Source organism: Mercenaria mercenaria, chromosome 6, assembly GCF_021730395.1.
Source record: "Mercenaria mercenaria strain notata chromosome 6, MADL_Memer_1, whole genome shotgun sequence".
Lineage (NCBI taxonomy): Eukaryota > Metazoa > Mollusca > Bivalvia > Venerida > Veneridae > Mercenaria > Mercenaria mercenaria.
The window spans coordinates 68688295-68710300 of record NC_069366.1 but is presented as its reverse complement, the minus strand read 5'-3'; the positions used below and the strand labels follow the sequence as shown (position 1 = coordinate 68710300).

General features: G+C 36.1%; 1 protein-coding gene and 1 non-coding gene across 2 annotated transcripts; both read left to right on the top strand.

The window, feature by feature from the left end:
• The first annotated feature begins 1753 nt into the window (after positions 1 to 1753).
• On the top strand, positions 1754 to 1894 carry LOC123550727 (U4 spliceosomal RNA). Its single transcript, XR_006686254.1, has one exon. It is a non-coding gene; the product is annotated as a U4 spliceosomal RNA (small nuclear RNA).
• Positions 1895 to 3887: 1993 nt separating this feature from the next.
• LOC123548664 (structure-specific endonuclease subunit slx1-like) lies at positions 3888 to 20914 on the top strand. Its single transcript, XM_045336140.2, has 8 exons — positions 3888 to 3976; positions 7235 to 7415; positions 12164 to 12215; positions 14645 to 14739; positions 15730 to 15890; positions 18897 to 19015; positions 19512 to 19718; positions 19935 to 20914. The coding sequence occupies exons 2-8, from the start codon at positions 7243 to 7245 to the stop codon at positions 19998 to 20000; spliced, it is 873 nt and encodes a 290-aa protein (XP_045192075.2). The 5' UTR covers positions 3888 to 3976; positions 7235 to 7242; the 3' UTR covers positions 20001 to 20914.
• The last annotated feature ends 1092 nt before the right edge of the window (positions 20915 to 22006 follow it).

The following is a 22006-nucleotide window of genomic DNA, read 5'->3' as shown; positions in this document are numbered from 1 at the left end:
AACTTTGACTTTGCACTGAGACTCCGTACGGTCATGAAATATGCTGACGTGAGTTGAATTAGTGACAAACGCTATTCACATGGCAGTTTCAATGACAAAAACGTCTGATTTCACGACAGAAGTTCGGATTGCTCTCGGCCATAGCAATCTGAAATTGCTCTGAACCATAGCAAAGTTGTGTTTTTTTCCAGGAACGAGTCTAGCCTTTACTTTCAAATTTTCCTACGCGCCATAACTGACATATAATACTGAAATTATGTGCTTTTCCACTTGCATAGTGGTAACAGATGGCATATTTACACATGTTTCCTGAAAATACTCCCAACCATACCACGGCATCTTTAACTCAGAAAATCAGTTTTTTTTAATGTTTAAATAAATAGCAGCATTTCACTGGGACGATTACTCGGTTAATCGGATCCGATTCGATTACTAGGTGAAACCGGTTTCAATTTTGCAAAACCGCTAATCGCTCTCAAACAATAAACATCACAAATACTTTATCTATATACATTTCTTTGACCAGCACATAGACCCGCAGTATATTTCCGCTAAAACACATCAACTGAACATAATCAATAGACTTGGATTTGCTTGTCGTGATATATCTGAAATAAAATACACCAAAATATAATGTATACTTATTATCTGCTTCCAAACGATAAAGTCTGTAAGTTCCTAATGAAGTCAGCTGCTGAAAGTACCTTTATACGGTCGTCAGGAAAGAAAAAAAAAGCATTTCAAATATGGAGGCTGATTAACCGGTTCGATTCGATTTCATACTTAAATGATTAACCGATTTCAAAATTTTGAAATCGTCCCAGCCCTACCTTTGAGTGTAAACTGACCGGTCTCGTGGGCTGCACGTTTTAGTACATTTCGTTCAAGAAAGCCCGTAGACTTGCAGTACTTACACGAATATGACTAATCAACAAACATTGTTTCATGATAAAGATGCTCCAAAACAGCAAGTTTGAGGGATGCCTTGTTAATCGAAGTTGAGTTAAATGATTGTTTGGCTGTATCCTTGTGGTATAATTCGTCGTACGCATGTAATTCTATTAAATGATAGATAAATTATAGTGTTTACTAAACCAAAGCTGTAAAAAAATAAGGAATAAATAGCGCAATGGGTTTTATATCCATATCCGATAGACAGCCATAATACTTCAGTGTATGGCCTACAATTATGAACTTAATGAAAAGTGATAAACCTTGATTTGTTTTATACAAAACAGCATTTTATACAAAACAGCGCCTCATTCGACTCCTTGTATTATTGCATTAATTCCAGTTTTAAGAGCGCTCTATTATTCTTATATGCCATTACAAAAATAAACGCACAATCGTACGTCCGGGCGCCTGTCTACGCGCCTGAAATTTATTTCATGACACGGCGAAATTATTATACTTATCATAAGCTACATTGTTTTTTCAATTTCTTGAAAGGATCTATCTGTCCGACTGTCAGGCAACTAACGTGATATAACATATAATATTGCCCAAGGGAAATAATTTAATTTAAATAACTATATACATATAATACAAAAAAATAAAGGGAAGTAATTTATAATGTATAAATTTTATCTGATTTACTTTAACAGAAGTTAATATTTTTAAAATAGCTTTATCTTCTCAATTTAAATAATAATTGATTAAAGTTTACATCTTAGATGGAAAATATGAATTGTTGAGGAACCTTTGTGTTGTCATTAAGAGTTTGTATAAATATCATTCATTTCAATTATGCAGTAGCTTTGCGCAGTGGCGGTACCATAGCCAATGAGGTTTATCCGAGGCGTGGTTATTGCTAGTTGAAAACTATACCCAATACCCCGCGCCGACGCCCTGAAATATGGGCGGCGAGCGCAATTTATGAACGTCCCCACGGGGACTGACACTAATCTAATAAAAAATCTGGCACTAACTGTGGGTGCTGTCAGATATAATCATTTAGCAGTACTTAACGAGGCTCTGTCGAAGCAGTTAGTCGAGAGTTGGATATTCACATCTGCATCATATACTCTTCTTACGGAAGTTAGTTTCCTGTGCTTTACTTAAATTGAAATTATCTCAGTTTACTATTAATAAACTTTACATGCAGTTACAGACTGTTCAGCAGTTAACTTTGTCAAACTGAATATTTATCCGTCGCCTAACTAGATTAAGCCGATGGTCAAGGACAGCAAAAAAGTCCAACTCCCCTTCAGACTGGTAAAGGTATGGTCCACGAGAACCCAAAAGTATTCAGGAATTATATCAAATCCTGGAAGAAGGACAACTTTGGCGAGTCTCCTTTGAAGAAAGATGGCATCACATACAACACAGCTAAGAAGAAAGCTGATATACTAAACCAGCAGTTTTCATCTCTGTTCTTGGATTACACCTCTCATTCCAATCTGTCATCAGGTAAAATCCCCTCAGACTATTTAATAGATGGTTACGACAGGCAGAAAGAAGAGGACACTCAAAGAAGTAGTGAAAATTAGGTTCGAGACTACCACATCGGCATAATGGAGTTTAGGAAGTGAACTACATGTAGTGCGAAAATATGACGGAGTGTTTTTTTTTTATATTTTTATTAGATTGTTTTTAAACGATGATAACGTTTTGGCGTTGCGTATTGCAGTTGTCAGTAGGTTCCACTCTCGAACAGCGGTGTGTAGAAAGGAATTGTAATATAAAGTTGTTCTAGCAGCAGGGCGGATCCAGGAATTTTGTCCAGGAGTGTCCAGATAGGTGCAGGGTACAGGGGCCTTCCCATGAAAATTTTTGTTTCTCGGGGTCAACGGAGAGCGATTTTGAGCGTTTTAGTGTAAGAAAAACAAGAATCTGAATCCCATCAAAAATTTAATCATCACTTCAAAAAAAAACAAAAAAAAAACAACGAAATCCAATATTATTTTACAAATTTTCCCATGATATGAAAACGAGCATAGTGGGGGTACGGATGAACGAGGATGAAACATTCCTTATTGGCCTTGGCTAAGTTTAAGCCGGGGCTTCCGTGGCCGAGTGGTTAAGGTCGCTGACTTCAAATCACTTGCCCCTCATCGATGTGGGTTCGAGCCTCACTCGGGGCGTTGAATTCTTCATGTGAGGAAGCCATCCAGCTGGCTTACGGGAGGTCGGTGGTTTTACCCAGGTGTCCGCTCGTGATGAAATAATGCACGGAGGGGCACCTGGGTTCTTCCTTCACCATTAAAGCTGGAAAGTCGCCATATGACCTATCATGTGTCGGTGCGACGTTAAATCCAACAAAAAAAAAGTTTAAGCCCTCTGCCAAGACTCGCCGACTTCTAAAGGGTTATTAAAAATATAATATAAATCATGTATTGCCATTATCGATGTTGATGTTTGCCGTTTGATCTAAAACAGTTCGTGTTTCAAAAGGTAGGAATCTTTTCTAAGGGCTTTCCTGTATGTTGTAAAAGGTCTTGTAATGAATGTTTCCTGATGTACGCAGTACGTACGTTATAATACGATTGTACTGTTTGTTCAACTGTGAGAGTGCAGCTTTAAAAGTTTTCACCATTAACTTTGAAAATTCTAGGGGGGTGGGGATCCCCCTGACCCCCCGCTGGATCCGCCCATGGACAGGAACGATATGAAAATCTTCAGAATTGTGAATCACCCTGCTCTGAACAGATAGAGAGAAATACTTTTTAGAAACCCTCTTTCCTGGAAAGAACCAGTACAGGACTCTTAGTTAGATAGGAGATGCCTGGTCCGGGATGTTAATGTTCACTGTTCACTAGTGAATGTTGTCTGGCTGAAAGAATTTTACTTACTATTAACATATTCTAAAAATATATTTTGTGTATTAGAAATTATTAGAGCGTCTGCTGATGCGTATACTGATCCGTTTTAGCTCTATTACCAAAGTTACTTCCCTTTATTCATATTTACCATTTGTTCGTAATCCGTTTTTGTTTACAGTTGATGCTTGATATTACAGAAATAACGTTGTTATAAGGTTAGTTCCTGTATGATTAGCCTCACTTGTTATGCTAAATGTCACTTATTTTTCATTTAAAGCATTGGATCTTCATGCTGTTGAATTTCCATGTATTGTATTTTGGACCATTGGTGAGAAAATCATCTACATCATCACATAGGGATCCGTCAAGTGCTATGATAGAGGGGAAAAAATTTTATGATAGAGGGGATTTTTTTAAAATGTTTTTTTTTTTTTTTTAGATGAAATTCAAGAACTTATATGTGAAAAAAAATCATCCGTAAATAACATAAATTAAAAAATATCCCCTCTACCATAAAAATTTTTCCCCTCTGTCATAGCACGTGACGGATCCCTATGCATCATCATGTACCCTATTTTACCGTTAGGAAAACGAAGACATAAAAAATCCAAAATAGTCATAATATACTGGTCAGACTTACTTGCTCTCATAAATTAGATTATAATAATATTCATGTAGAAAGTTCAAATGAGTTGAATATAATTCATAACTTGAAATAAGAGACCTAAATCTTCAAAAATATTAACTGACTGGTGTTAGGAGATATCTATCATGACACCGGTATCAGTACATATTAGACTCACTGCCGATAACACTAAATTGCAGAAACTTCAAACAAAACACAAAACATACATTCATAAAATGCCAGCAAGGTAAGTCTATGCTTTAATGTCAATATAAATTCATTATCAGAGATGTAATCATTACAAATACTTTGTACATGTACCAGAAAATGTTTCTCAACAGATATCTGTTGGGGATTTCCTAACAGAAATATGAAGAATAATTTTGGACATGACGGGACAGCGACAGTCAAAAGTTATCACGTTGTCGTTAAATGTCCATTTATTTGGACTACACAGCTTAAACCTTATCATGGAACCATAGAGCGAGGCATCAACTGTTCAGCTTCCAACAGAGTATAGCCTCTGCAGATACCACATGCTCTATATAACTGGTCAAGTAGCCTTCCTTTACAGTGGAATTGCAGAATGGAACAACTGTTCAGCTTCCAACAGAGTATATAGCCCCTGCAAACCGCATGTTCTACATAAACTGGCCACTGTAGCCCGCACTTCCAATTTACCTTGTCGCCAATGTTGTATTTTGGTTAGAAAATCAGCTACCCAGTGTAGGACTCGAACCTACGACCTTATGCTTGCAAGTCAGGTGCTGTACCAACTGAGCTAACCTGGCTCCTGGTTAACCAGAATCCTCGAATCACAACACATGTTTGACCACCAATGCCACCAATAATCTTTGTATGAAAAGAAAACTAATACTTTTGTTTACTAATTACTAATAATGAATGAATGTAACACTGATTTTCAGTGTGACTGTCCCCTGTGCACCTGTAAAGTAACTCAATCTGATAATTAAAATTACTGGACATTCTTGAAATTTGGCATGTGCACAGTTTACAACCATGTAAAATGTGAGAGAAAAAAGGTTTTATAATAATTTGTTCATTATTTTTTATTCAGCAACAACTTTTTCAGGAAAATTTTTATTTTCATGTCAAATTAGGGCAGAAAGGGTTATTTTAAAAAACAATGTCCACAAACACTAATTTTGATTAAGTAAGTTTCAAACCATACACATACACCTATTACTAATCATATAATTTTTTTATGTTGAAAAAAAATATTGTTTTATTATTATTATTATTATTATACCAGATTTATATAGCGCCCTTTTCATGATAAACACATTCAGAGGCGCTTTTCATATAGCAAACGCAGCCACACAGGATGCAAAATTCATCCTCTACTAGTACAGACACAGAGTGATTTGACCAGAGGGACAGAGTGAGATAAAGCCCCCAGAACAGACAGAGAGAATGTTTTAGATACAGATGTGTCCGGCTAACTTAGCCTAGCTCTTTTCTAATAGACAGTCTGGTTCTTTAACGTGCCCGGTGTATAGCACCAATACACGCGAAGCCATCTTTCCTGGGAAGAACCAGTACAGGCCTCTAGTTAGGTGGGAGACACTCAAGAGCATTTCAGAAATTTCCAGTGCCTGGACCGGGATTCCAACCCCGGACCTCTGGATTGACAGTCAAGCGTGTTACCACAAGACCACCGCCCACCTATAATACATATACATATTTCCTGGTCATAAAACATTATAGCATTAATTTATCTTACTGGGAATTCAATGAGCTTTCAAGGAAAAAAAAGGTTAAAATATTTTCTCATTGGTATTTCTCAACACTTTCCCGAAGCTATTTCCTTGAAGTTTGAAGCATTTGCTATCATATAAAATAAGGCTTGAATTTTCAACCCCAATATCACAATTTTACTTCATTTTTTTGGAAAACCATGGCACCCATATTTTGTTTTTTGATGGCCTAAAATGGTAAATGTAACTTTTTTTTAAACGGTTATCCTCAATTTTTAAATTTTTACCAAAATAACATTTTTCCATTTGTTTGGCAGTAGTATTTCTTGCCATCTGCTGTACAACATTTTGAGTTTTTAAACCCAGATTTTAGAATGTGTTAGAATACACGAGTACTAGACTGTAATGCATTCATGTAGATTTTGTATTTTTAGAGACCAGGTAAAATAACAGTGCCTTATAAAAACTAAAAGCAGGCCTCGACATTAATATTGTCCTGGGATCCTGAGGTACCCAAATTCTAGCGAGGGACACCCATTATTCAAAGCTAGGTGTTCCTCCAGGATAACTATTTTCAATGACGACAATGAAATAGCCACATTAAATACTGAGTTATATTCAAAGATTTCTTTATTCTAACCGAATATTTGATAAAAAAAATACCAAACCAAAGTTGCTTTCATCTCACAAAAACTGTATTTCTTCCTTTTCTTGCTTCAATGTAAATTCAGCAACGACCTATATCAGTTGTTATAAAATAACTCATATAGACTGTTGTTGAATTTAATTCGAAACAAACTAAGATATAAATATATATTATTTAAGATTTAGCAGTTTTGCTTGAGTTTTCATCCTTTCAAACTGGAGGGATCCCTTGTATTGGTGAGGGACACCAAATTCTACAGGTAAGAGGCTCTCTGTGACACCACTGAAAAAAGTTAGTGTCAAGGTCTGAAAAGTTTCTTTTTTGTTGCTTTTGGTTTTTACAAAATATGATGCATTTTCTATTGGTCCGGCAACTCTTCCTTGTCTGATACTAATTCGTGCAATGGTGCACATTTTTAGCCATGTGTGCCAGAGTGAGTAAATGATATCAAATTCATGTTTTAAATCTATGTGTTATATTTTAGTGGCAAAGATGGTCCATGAAATAGAGAACTTCTATGGTGTATACCTATTGTACAACGTCAACCCAAAATTCAAAGGACGGACTTACATAGGCTACACAGTGGATCCTAACCGCAGAATAAAGCAGCATAACCTTGGGGTCCAGGCAGGTGGTGCCTACAGGACAAATGGGAAGGGCCCATGGTGAGAGTTTTCCTTTTGTCTGCATTGTAGATTAAATTCAGACTACCAAGCACTTATAAGATTGAATTTTAGGTAAGGAAAGTGTATGGAAGTTAAGAAACATTTTTCCACCTCAGTACTTTTTAGCTTGCAGGAGTGCATCACTGGTTGTGCATGTGTCCGTCAACAATTTCTTTAAACAACACTGAATGGATTTTGATGAAACTTGGCCTGGATGTCCCATGGATGGTTCTCTACCAAAGTTTTTCAACGGTTCCACTTTGTTGCACATAGGGGCGGCCAGAACTGAAAATAGAAAAGTCTTCAAACAACATCTTCTCTTAAACCACTTGTTTAACAATAATTTCACACAAATGGTCATTGTGTGACCTACCAAGATTGTTCAAATTCTGATTTATCAAAAAATGGCCACCAAGGGACATGGCGACTTTTCCCTATATGCATAGAGTGGAAACTTTAGAAATATTCTTGTCTTAAACTGCTGGCCCGATTTTGAAATAATTTTACACAAATGGTCCTTATATGACCCTCTAGAAAGTTTGTTCAAATTATCTCAATTTATTTAAAAACATGGCCGACAGAGGGCGTGGTCACTTTTCCTATAATTATGTATATAGTCATGATAGTGGGAACTTTGAAAATCTTCCTATGTGAAACTGCAGGCCCAATTTTAAAATAATTACACACAATTGGTTCTTCTTTTGACCTTCTACCAAGATTTTCAAATTATTTTGATTCATCAAAAAACATGACCACTAGAGGGCATTGTCAATTTTCCTGATATTTATCTCTATCTATCTTCTGTAACCGTCGAACCCCTTGCGGGGACGTAGACGTTTTGCGCATCAAAATCATAAGAGAAAGAATATAGTGATAAGAATTTAGAGTGGAAGAAACTAAAAAATAACTTTGGTGAAATAAAAAGGTTAAAACTTGAGTTAGCAGGATAACTAGGGCGAGACATGTTCAAGGCTGCAAACTGCGGCACTGAACTGCTCTAGGGTAGGGAGGTGGGCGACACTGGGGGGTAGGTAGTTGGTTCCAATGGTACACAGTTCTCGGAAAATAAGAGAACTTGTAATAGTCAGTGGTTGCAGTAATTAACCTATAACTTAGGGAATGGCCATAGCAGACACATCGGGTCATTGGGGTAAGGTAATCTACGATTGGGATAGCAACCAGATCATGATGAATCTTATAGAAGAGTGATAACCTAGAATCAGTATGCCTTAAATCCAGTCGACGAAGGTTTAGGGAGTGTAGCATATCTGTTACACTGGAAGTACGGCCGTAGTCAGTCTTGATCCAACGGGCGGCTCTCCTTTGGACGCTTTCAGTTTGGTCTATCTGGGTTTGGGTGTGGGGCGACCATACCTCGGAGGCATATTCAAGCTGGGGTCGGACTAGAGTCTGGTAAGCAATAACCTAAGTAGAAACCTAAAAAATCTTCTTGTATTAAACTGCTGAGTTGATTTTTAGCTCACCAGAGCACAAATGCGTCTGTTGAGCCATTGTGATCACGCTGTATTCTTCATCCATCATGAATGTGTGTGTCCATCTGTCCCACCATCATCAGCAATTTTTTCAAACAATCACCGAATGGATTTTGATGAAACTATACAGATGATCTCTGGGTGGCTCTCTTTCAAAGCTGTTCATATGGTTTAGGTTCATTGATTGTAAGGGTCATTATGGACAAAAATAGGTTCTCAGCTACAGTGAAACACTGATTGCTTGAGATCCCAAGAGGATGAGCAAAATACTTGAGTTATCCATGGTTTCAAGTGACCCAAACATTGACCAACATACGAAGAAAATTGAAGTTTGTTTTTAAATTACCAATTGTCTTCAGGACCATTTGATCAATAAAACTTTTCTTCAACCTTTCATCAATAATATCATTACAGGGCTTTTCATCCTTATATAACAGAGGCCTATAAAAGGCCTCTTCCCAGTCCAAAAATATACTATTTTTTCCCAAGGAAGCGTTTGTCTGGCATCGATTTTTTGTCGCACTATAGCCTTTTAAACAGCACAAAGAACCATGTGTGACGCATTACCAGTCTAATCCATTATGTTTCATGACCTTGATTTTAGTCTGTGTTTCAGGAGAGATACATTTGATTCATCTTTCGGTGTTTACTTCCAGTTGATTATTTTTCCCAAAATGGACAATTATCGTGCAGAAATTTCCCAATTTGAAAGGCCAAGGCCTCTTCCCAGTTTCCTGATGAAAAGCCCTGCATTATCGGATCAAACATCCATAATGGCTAGGGCCTTGATATTTGGCATGTGATATCAGGGTTTGGCTTTCTATCACAGATGTTCAAGGCTCAAAAATGGCCATGCCTCTGGATGTGACATGCATATACTATATATACCTATTAAGGATGTCAATAAGTACCAGTTTTGATACTTGCGTATGTGCCAATTTTTTTCAATCAAACTCGATTACTGGTTAAAAGTGGTTTCCATAAACGGAATAGGCAAGAATTGGCCGTATTTAGCATTTATATTCACTATTAAAGGGAGGTAATTCAAAATCATTGGTTGTTTCACCATGGTTCCTGTAAGCAGTGATATAATGTTTCAAAACCATTTTTTGTTGTTACAGTTATAAATAATTACTTTGTGCTTTTAAATTATTAAGGACGTATGCTAGAATTTGGTGCGAAAATTTTCCCAATAACAGAATTTCTTCAAACTTTGGATATTGAAGGACAATCATCTAAGAAACAAAAAAATGCAATAAAAATCATAGGTCACCGGTATCGAAAAAGAGTTATCTGCCCTTGAAAACGGCATTTCCCCCAAAAATGACGTTTTCAAGGGCAGATAACACTTTTTTCGAATCCGGTGACCTATGATTTTTATTGCATTTTTTGTTTCTTAGATGATTTTCCTTCAATATCCAAAGTTTAGAGAAATTCTGTTATTGGGAAAATTTTCGCCCATCTCATATACAGGGAATTCTAGCATACGCCTTCAAGTTATAATCCTTTTCAAAATCACTGTAGAAAAACAAAGAAAGGCTAATATAAAAGAAATTTTGAATATATTCTTTTTTTGAATCCATAATAGAGTAACTTCGGGTATATTCGACACCTTAAGCATAAAAACGGTGAAGCAATTTTCGGTTCAGAATGATCGGTGCAAACATTTCATGAAAACGAAAGTAGACCTTTTCTGCGTCTTCAGTATAAAACGCTGCCCAGTGTTTGCATCTACATCGTCAATAGGATGGATATTATTCTGATTGTTGTCGTCGTGTAAGTTCGACATCTTTCGGGCAAATTCGGCACCCTGGTAGAGTTTAAAAAAAATATACAAGTTGAAGATTTATCTTTTTTATATAGCTACATTAAAAACAGCAAATGTCGCAATAGACATAACACAACAGTTTTTATGCTGACGAGTATGCTCTAATTTTTTCAGATTTCATAACTCGATCAAGCTATAAAAAGTAAAACAAAAGAATAATCTTTATTAATTGTTCAGCAGATTATACAAACGCCGGCTAATTGTTTCGGGAAACAATAAAATATAGCCTCATTAATTATGTTTATTTATTTATTCGCTGCTGCCTTCTTTTTTGACAATGGTACCATTTTCTACCATCTGAACGGTGGGGGCAAGTTTTGATGGAGAGTAAGAGCTCTGCAACACTCCGCACGAATTTGTCTGGACATTTTAATTTCAAATAAGGCGTATTTGTTACCGAAACCTTTGGGTTACTCGGCTATGATTGTTTTAAATAACGATGATATGTTCTTATTATATCCTATTTAATATATTTTACTTTGCACAAATTTTGATTGTCTAATTAATTGTCATAAATTCGTACTGGTCCCAGATGTAAATATGTGCACGCTAATTAAATGCACAGGTGCTTTTTTAATGCACAAATCAGTGACGTAATTAGCGACGTCAGCTTAGGTTAACATACTTTAAGAATCTGCGTGGACAAAATTAGGAAAGCATGGATATGGTTAAGAAACACACTTAAACCATTTGTATGCCGTAAATATCCTTTAAAGACGATATAATCGAATAATTTTGATAGTATGTCGAATTTGCACAACAGTGTTATATCTTGTCGTGCAAATTCGTCACCCCTAGCCAAGGTCATGCTTGGAAACCGGGGAATATTATTTGTTTCTAAATATCAACATCAAATATATTTCTGTTTGTATTTCGGTTAAGTAAAGTCAAAATGCAATTGTAAGAATAGTTTTAAATACCCTAGCTCCGCTGACCATTCTTACAGAAAACTGTAACTACGATTTTCGTTCAAAATGAATTTGAATGTCGAAGTTACCCGATGCGCGTATCGGAAAAGGAAAGAAAGCCTGTGTGATCAAAATGTTCTCATGATGTCATATACAAATATGACGTCATATAAATTACTTAAGAAAAATTATTTAAGGACATTATGGGTTTTTCCACGTGGATATTAATTCAATGTGTCGAATATACACGACTGTCGAATTTTCCCGAAGTTACTCTAGCTATATATAGGATGTGGAGGCATCTGTGCCCTATGGCTACAATTCTAGTTTTTACATGATCAGTTATGCCTCTTGGCTAGCTTAGAGCAAGACAACTGAAGTTTGTGTTCTTTTTGATTATCTGACAGAAGAAAATATTCCCGACATCTTACATCCTCCACTTACGATTCATGTTAGGAAGATACTTGCAGTAAACACATTCTTTACACAAATAATGGAAATCTTACTTTTATATTGCAGGGAGATGGTGCTGATCATTCATGGTTTCCCTAATGACATCTCAGGACTGAGGGTAAGTATAATGATCTATGGATGAATTTTTATTATCAGGTAGGACTACAGTAAAACACTCATCACTCAAGCGTCACCAGAGGATGAGCACAATGCACCAGAGCCCGGGCAATTGAGGAATTGATGCTTGAGTGAGCCTGGGTGCTTGAGGTATTGATGCTTGAGTGAGCCTGGTTGTTTGAGGTATTGATGCTTGAGTGCTCAGCCCGGGTACTTGGTGCTTGAGGTAATCATGCTTGAGTGCTCAGCCCGGGTACTTGGTGCTTGAGGTATTGATGCTTGAGTGAGGCTGGGGGCTTGAGGTTATCATGCTTTAGTGAGCCTGGGTGTTTGTGGCATTGATGCTTGAGTGGACCCGAGTGCTTGAGGTATTGATCCTTGAGTGAGCGTGGGTGCTTGAGGTATTGATGCTTGAGTGAGCCTGGGTGCTTGAGGTATTGATGCTTGAGCGAGCCTGGGTGCTTGAGGTATTGATGCTTGAATGAGCCTGGGTAATTGAGGTTAACTTGCTGAGTGAGCCCAGATGCTTGAGGTATTTATACATGAGTGAGCCTGGGTGCATGAGGTAATCATGCTGGAGTGAGGCTTGGTGCTTGAGGTATTGATGCTTGAGTGAGGCTAGGTGCTTGAGGTAATCGTGCTTAAATGAGGCTGGGTGCTTGAGGTAATCATGCTTAAGTGAGGCTGGATGCTTGAGGTAATCATGCTTGAGTGTGCCTGGGTGCTTAAAGTATTGATCCTTGAGTGAGCCTGGGTGCTGGAGGTAATCATGCTTGAGTGAGCCCGGGTGCTTGAGGTATTGATGCTTAATGAGGCTGGGTGCTTAAGGTTATCATGCTTGTGTGAGTTCGGGTGCTTGAGATATTGATTTTTGAGAGAGCCTGGGTGCTTGAGGTATTGATGCTAGAGTGAGTCTGAGTGCTTGAGGTATTGATGCACAAGATATCAGTGTCTCAGTGTAGAAAATTTTATTTTTTACTAGCCCACTACCTATAATCACTAGTCCAAACAGAAGTAATATCCATCCATTTTGTGCATTTAAAATGCCCCTCTGAACACAACTTCCAGCACATTATAATGTAATAGGCACATTTAGATCCATAAAATTTCCAGGCTACTGGCCATGAAAGACCACAGTGTTGTTCTGTCAGTTCATTTTATTGGACTCAGAACCATAGGAAAGGGGAATGAGTGTTCCTGAAGGTAAATTCCAAAACCACGTGCCATGTAGAAACCAAACTAGGTTTAGTTTTTAGCTTACCTGAGCCAAGGCTCATGGTGAGCTTTTGTGACCAGTCAATGTCCGTCGTGCGTGTGAGTCGTCCGTCATCAGCCGTCCGTCGTGTGTCCGTCAACAATTTCTAAAAAAAATCTTCTTGAAAACCACTGGGCAGAATTACACCAAACTTCACAGGAATGATCCTTGGGTGGTCCCCTTTCAAAATTATTCAAAGAATTTCATTCCATGCAGAACTCTGTTTGCCATGGCAACCAAAAGGAAAAACTTTAAAAATCTTCTTGTCCAAAACTGCAAGGCATAGAGCCTTGATATTTAGCATGTGACATCATCTAATGGTCCGTTATGAAGGTTGTTCAAATTGTGCCCCTCGGATGAAAAGAGGCTCAGCCCCGGAGGTCCCAAGTTTTACATAGACTTATATAGGAAAAAACTTTAAAAATCTTCTTGTCTAAAACTACAAGACCTAGGCCTTTGATATTTTGTATGTAGCATTGCCTTGTGGACCTCTATGAAGATTGTTCAAATTGTGCCCCTGGGATGAAAAGAGGCCCCGCCCCGTGGGTCCCAAGTTTTACATAGACTTATATAGGAGAAAATTTTAAAAATCTTCTTGTCTGAAACTGAAAGGCCTAGGCTTTTGATATTTGGTATGTAGCATTGCCTAGTGGACCTCTAACAGAATTGTTCAATTATGCCCCTGGGGTAAAAAGAGGCCCCACCTTAGGGGTCACTTGTTATATGAGTTATATAGGAAAAAATACTTCAAAAAATATCTGATCATATTTCCTAGACTGTTTAATTATATTTACCTGATGTACCCAAGTGATTACGAGTCACCTTACTGTGACCTTGACCTACTGATCTACTTCCTTTCGTTTTTTAAGATATAGCCTTGAAATTTGGATGACATGTACAGTTTTGTATACCGATCTTAAAACTGACTTTCAGTGACCATGAATTTGACCTACTGACCTACTTTCTAATATTTTAGCATCAGTTTGCCATTTGAAACATATGACTCATATTATTCAGGTGAGCGATTCAGGACCATCATGGTCCTCTTGTTATATTTCATGTTTCAGTTTCAGTTGCACAACTGAAGAAGACAACCTATGTATTTTTCTCTAAAGACAGGTAATTTAATTGCTATTGCATAATGTAATATGAAACTTCTTTGTTCCTTTTTACAGTTTGAGTGGGCGTGGCAACATCCAGATAAATCTCGAAGACTGAAACACCTTCCTAAGAAGTCAAAGAAAGAAAATCAGTTTGAATTCAAATTTAGGTAAATACAGAATATCAAACAGTGTCTGTATGCAATAGTGCTGTCAAAGGAAATCTTTATCTTTTTAGTACTGGTATATCATATAATTAAAGTAAATGTTCATAAAATGTAGTATTCTTGATCATTTTGATGTAGTTGTTTATGTAGTATAGGTTTATAAATTTAGACATTTAATGATGTATGATTCAGCGTAAGATCCAAATATCTTTCACCTAGTGAACACCAGATGTAATACTGTAACGAATGGTGTAGCCATGAGTGAAAATAGAAGTTTTCTTTTTCTTTCATGTCATGTTTTAACTAAATTTCACCATTTGATAATTGTACTCATAGACCATTCACATACACATGATTATATGTACATAGGCAGAGACAACCGTTCTAGAAGTTGTAAGTGTGATCCCCAGCAAATATTGCTGTACTGGACTAATATTGGCAGACTGGTATCAGATTCTGTCAGTAATACCGGTATTGGTCTGACATTCAGCTGATATCTAACATAAACATCAAACTACTGTCTGGGGGAAATAATCTTGGGATCATTTTGTGTAAACTTTGATAAATTTATGATATGACATATTAAAAAATGTATCGGTCCAATATCAACCTGGTATGGTATTATAATGCTTGCTGTATTCCCAGGCAAGAGCAATGTTCCCCATCTCCATTACAATTTTAATAGAAGACAGTATATTTTAACTTTTACGACCTTCATTTCTGATTCATTAAGAGAAAGTTCTCAGTTACTTGTGGAGAACAAGTAAGTAGTGGTACAGAATCCAGACACACTTGCATACTACTAGTTTGAAGTGAAAAATTATGTCATTGATATCAAGCTGCAAAATTAACCATGATATCACCAAAATACAAAATCACACAAATATTATCATATATCATTATGAGTCCACATTCTTGAGATAGAGTTCTGTTTAAAATGTTAAATTCATATACATTTATTAAAATAATTTTAAAGATATTTCCCTTTTTCAGAATTGTGTCTGAGATGTTACGGACTGCTCCGTGGAACAGACTTTCCCTGACAGTCAGATGGTTGAAGCAGGAGTTCACACGGGAGTTTGACCCCAAGTTGACCCCACCTCTACATATGGCTGTAGCTTATGGCCCTGTCAAAAGCAAGAAAGTGAAGAATGGTATGTAGGGCAGGATAAAACTTCTATAAAGAAAAAAAAGATTTTGGCCACTACTGATCAGGCCTCAAGTAAAATATTCTTCGTTTTGCCTCCCCCTTCTTGTCTGTAAATGTTGCACCTACCCCAAGAATCTTATTTCAAGTATGAAAGAAATATCAATGTTTTGGATGTGTGGTTCAGTTTCAGAAACAAACCTACCACCTCAGTTCTGTTACTTTCAAATCATACTGATGATACAGATTACAGATACATTACATCCAGCTGTTTATGACTGAACCTGGAACAACTGATACGGGGACTGGAAACCGGCATTTATCTTATCTTATGCTGTCGTCCAATCGAAGCATATGCCGTAGGTTATTCTGCTATTACTCAAACACTTGCGCCTTACAGTTTAACTCGTCCTTTCAGTGAAAATCTGGGAAAGCATTTGTTGAAATTTTTGTTGAAAACAAAAGTTCTGCCATGAAATTATTGCCTGCATCTGTTTTTAAATGGAAAATATCTACATTAATGTTACTTTTTGCCCTGTGAAAATGGCCAAATCTGGACTTGGCTTACCCAGAGAGAAAGATGTCGTTTTTTACATGATATTTGCCTTGTTGATTCAGAGTATTTAGAACAAAAAAAATAGGACATATTTTAATGAAAATAGCAAGTCAAAACAGTAAACTGTTGCCTGAAAATATTTGTTAATGATATTGCTCTGTTCTACAACATTTAAATGCGTGTTAAACCTAGATGATTTTCGGGATACTAAACATGTAACTTCGTTGTTGGCCTTTTTTTAAAAAAAAATATTGTTATTTTAATTTAAATACATTCTATTTTTCACACATCAGCTTTAAGATTAAATTTATTAAACTAATTTTTGGAGTTTAAACTACAATTTCGTTTGAAACATTCCCTACGTTCAAGAAGAATGTTTGTTTCTGTATGTAGAAACCTAACATTATAAACAATAATTATAATAATGGCTCTACAAAATTAAGAAAAGTGTCAGCTTTCTGTTATTTTCCATTTTTTTTATTCAAATCCAACAAAAATCGGCCCTTTGATAAAGGTTTGAAGTTACGTGGTAAAATATTTCTTCAGGGAAGTGACCTCGAGTTAATTCATAATAATTAAGCATATCACCACATGCAGTCGCATGCTGTTTTTGCTTCAGAATCCCTTTAGATCAATCTCTGGTCATCTAATTATCGCCACTTAACATGTGACTGGTAAACCCTTTGAACAATAAGTGTTATAACTCCATGATTAACATGAGGTAATATGCTAATTACACGCTAATCGATAGTGGCGAAAACAAAATATCAATCGCTAACGACTGGTCGATATTTACAGGTATGGACGACAGCATAATACAGATAAATGTATTGATTTATACGGAGTTTCTACTCCCCGTATTAGACCTTCCTGGACTGAACATGCTGTTAAATATGCAGGATCCACATACTGAGTTTATATCACACATTGTATTATAAAGGTTTGTTCATTGCAACTGTTTATGTATTAACAAAAGAAAAATGTGTACATTTGTACCCAGTCTTTAATGGTATGAGTCATGGGAGGGGAAACAAAGATCTTTTCAAAGTTATTGAAGAGATAGTGCCTTAAATTTACAGAGTTAGAAAACATGTTTAAGAAGTTGAAAAATAGATTTCTATGTCCCCAAATGACCAAAATAATTTTAAAATGCATAAGTTATATGTAACTGATTTTTTGTAATAATTGCTAATTTATTATCTTTGATCAAAAGTTATGAAAACTTTTGCCTCAGGGTAGCAGTTATCAGATTTTTCAGTAATTTAGCTTATAGTCAAAGGGAGATAATCATTGAGAAAATAAATGAAAATCAGTTTTGTCAGAACATTAGTTACTTGTAGCAGCTAAATATAATAGTTTATTTTCTTCTGATTATGAATCTGTTTTCATCACTGAGGCTGATGTTTCTTTGAGTTTATTTACTGAAAAAAACTTCATAAACTTCAATAATAAAGTGAATGTCATACTATATCAATCCGTAATCAACCACACAAATAGGACATTAATATTGTTTTGACTAAAATGTCATATTTATGAATACTGGTGTTCAGGTATGTCACAAGATTGAATAGTTAAGATGTATCTTTATTGATCTATAGTACTATGCTTAATTAATGTTTATTTTTACATTGAATTGAATATATTGATTTATGTGAGATGAAGGGTGGGGGGAGGGGTTTGTGAAAGTCTAAATTCCAGACAAGACTGTGGAGTTCAGGTGCAAATAATGTATGGAGCATTCTTTTATATTATAAAGCTATTTAATGCAGTTTGTATTTAGTAGTATTAAGATAAGGCAGAAATTTGCAAAACACAAACTTTTAAACAGAAATTGGAACAATGCGGCATAAATTAAATGAAAATCAGAAAAAATTAAGTCATATGTAAAAAAAAAAGAAGGAAAATCAGAAATTTTCATAATGCATTATAAATGTGAATTATAAATACAATGTAAATGAGATTGTGTAAATGTTCTTGAAAGGCCCATAATGGCATGACAAAAGAGATTTTTATATGAAAAAGATAAAGGTTTTGTCAGAATAAAATTGTTTTAGAGTACAGTAAAGAAACTGTAGCATGCCTTTACAAAAATCAGAATTTACCGAAATGATGACCTTGTCTAAAAACAAATAAAAGTATATAATTGATGCTCATATTCTCCCAGCTTTAGGTGCACATGTGTGTGTGGGGTGAGGAGGACAGGGAACCATCCACATGTACATTGTAACACATTTCAAAACAAGATTTTAAATTCATATTTGCAAATTTGTTTGATTCAAAATATGTAACCTGTAGCTAAAAACACAACATTAGAGAAAGTGTCATTGTAAAGTATATACAGATATATGAAAGTATTGTCTGATTTCAATAACATAAGCAGATAAGAAGAAAAGAACCAAATAAAATATTTATCTTATTGAATTAAAATTTTATCTGTAATGTAGAATATATTTTCAGCTAAGGCACCAAAAACCAAGGGAGGTAACACAGACTCTAGTGAAGACATGGATCCTGAACTGATGACTCCCCCTGTCAGTAAACATATAAGATGTGCTGTGTGTATAAAACGCATGCAGGTATTGCAGTAGGTTATATAAGCAAAACACGAGAATTGCAAGCGCCACCCAGCTGGCTTGAAGAAGGTTGTTGTTTGTACCCAGTTGAGATGGCCTCCATGGCCAAGTGATAAAGGTTGCTAACTTAAAATCACTTCCCCTTGACCGTTCTTGGTTCAAAACCTTGTTTAATGTTGAATTCTTTCCTGTGAGGAAGCACTCTAGCTGACTTATTGAAGGTTGGTGGTTCTACCGAGGTGCCTGCCTGTGCCAGAAATAATGCCTGGAGGGTCTCCTGGTGATTTCCTCCACTGTCAGCAGTTTTGGAAATAGCCATAAGATGTAAAATTGTTTCCACGCAAAAGAAAATTGGTCAGCATTGTTTGACAAAATGGCTGGAGTTGCACAAGCTATTCTCCTCAATTATGAATGCTTGAAAAGTCAATGTATTACTGTTTTTAGCATTGATGCAACCCAAAAAATGATGCAAAAACAAACAAAGCATTTTTTTTTTCAGAGTGAATCAAATTCTGTTAGCTGTTACCACCCAAAATGCTGTATGGTCTCGCACATTGCCTGTCTGGCCAAGTCATTCCTGTCCCAGAAACAAGAGGAGATAACTCATATCTTGCCAGTAGAGGGCGTCTGTCCTCGCTGCTCCCAGCAGTTACTATGGGGAGACATCATTAGACATAAACATGGATGTTACCAAACATTAACAGAGGTTAGTAAAACTGTAACATTTTTAAGTCATGATAGAATGATTGAAACTTTAATATGAATATGGCCATAAATGTAGCAAGTCCTATAATTCTCACATGACTTGATTATTTTGTCAATTAGACAAAGAAGAAAGTTATCATTGTTACATAAGAATGTATGACTTTTATCATGAGATAATGGCAGGAAAAATTTTTTGACCTTTATTTTTTTTATCCAGGCTACAGAAGCAGACGACAGTGAAGATGATCATTGGGCCAATGAACTGCAAACCCAGGTCACGTGACAGCTACCATAGTAATATACTACCAGAGTGATATACTGCCAGAGTGATATACTGCCAGAGTGATATTATATGCTTTTGACAGTACAGTTGGTACAGAGTATACCTGGATTATTTAACGTCATACCAAGGAATGGACTTATTTGTGCATGTCTTAGTTTGATTGAAGTTGCCACCCTTTACTCATATTGGTGACTTCTCTGGTAGAATATATTTTGGAGGATAGATAAAGATACTGATCCCACACAATTCCATGAGCTTTTCCATGTTTTTCTGTATGCCAGGAATAAAGTATCCATATAGCACAGTTTACAATTTTGATTGGAGAAACAGAGCTATGACTGTCTGACTTCTTTGTTCATACATATTTCACTGTACAATAAATAAGCTTTTACGTTGATGTCCTTGTAATAACTGGTTGCAGGTCATACTGTCTCGAGTGCTGCAAATCATTCCAATGTTCATAGTCACATTTTTATGCACACAGCACATCAGTACAATGTTTTTTATTCAACAGTGTAACAAATTCATCAGATCCAACAACATTATAATGGCAGATTGATTCTCAAATATTGATCACAGTGTTGATGAAAAAGCAATATAAGTGACACTTGTAAGTAGTAGAAAATCTGAAAACTGAAATAAAACAAGATAAAAATGTAGAGAAGCTGGATGATAAAAATGTCAGTAAATGGCTGGCATATGTGCCTTCTAGCCATAGTCGCATAGCTGGTATTATTATGTCCCATGGGCCAAAGCACTAGGTGTGCCATTATTGCAAGAAGGCGCAAGCATTAAAATTAAAATGATTAATGTATGTTAATAAAAAATGTCAGCCACATGTCTATAATTACAAGATTTTTACATGCCAGTATACTATATAGACAATGTTTTAGAAATAAATTTTGTAAAGAAGTCATTGAATCATATTGTTTTAACTCTTTATTTACAGGTTTAAATATTGAAAACTTTTCAGAGCTTTCTGGAGCCAATCTGATGAGTTGATATTCCCTGTCAAATACCTTTTGTCAGTATTAGGTTGTAACATTAGACTGTATAATGGATATATTTGCTGGTCAAAAAGTCTATAAACTGCCAATTCCAGGCATTCTGTGAGCAAAATATTTCAAATCCGGGAAAACTTGAAGGCACTGATCTCCAGATTTTGTCTAAAAATTATCTATCTTTGGTCACATTATGAACATTAGAACAAAAGTTTTTGTTTCAATGCCAAATTAGGAGGAAAAAAATGCCCAAGTCGGGAACTCTGGTTATAGCGGTAATAAAATTTTTCCAGCTTTCTTGACCAATACATCACAGAGGGAATACATACTTATTGATTGTTAAATACAAAGCTTTATAACTAAGGCAGTTTACTGCTTTTTAATTTTGAATGTAAAAATTAGTAATATCAACTTATTCATGCATTGTGTGTTTCCATAACATATAATCTGTCAGTAACTAAGTTTCAAAGCCTTCTTAAGAAATATAGCAGTAATATATATAGATATCTAGATCGGTCTCTTTTTAGCTCACCTGAGCACGAATTGCTCAAAGAGAGTTTTTGTGATCGCCCTGTGTCCCGTCCGTCCATCGTCAACAATTTGACTGTTAACACTCTTAGGAGGTCACAATTTTGGCCTAATCTTAATGAAACTTGGTAAAATGTTACCCTCAATAAAATCTTGGACGAGTTCGATATTGGGTCGTCTAGGGTCAAAAACTAGGTCACCAGGTCAGATGAAAGGAAAAGCTTGTTAACACTCTAGAGGTCACAATTTTGGCCCAATCTTAATGAAACATGGTCAGAATGTTACCCTCAATAAATCTTGGACAAGTTCGATAGTGGGTCATCTGGGATTAACAACTAGGTCATCAGGTCAAATCAAAGGAAAAGCTAGTTAACACTCTAGAGGTAACAATTTTGGCCCAATCTTAATGAAACTTGGTCAGAATGTTACCCTCAATAAAATCTTGGACGAGTTTGATATTTGGTCATCTTGGGTCAA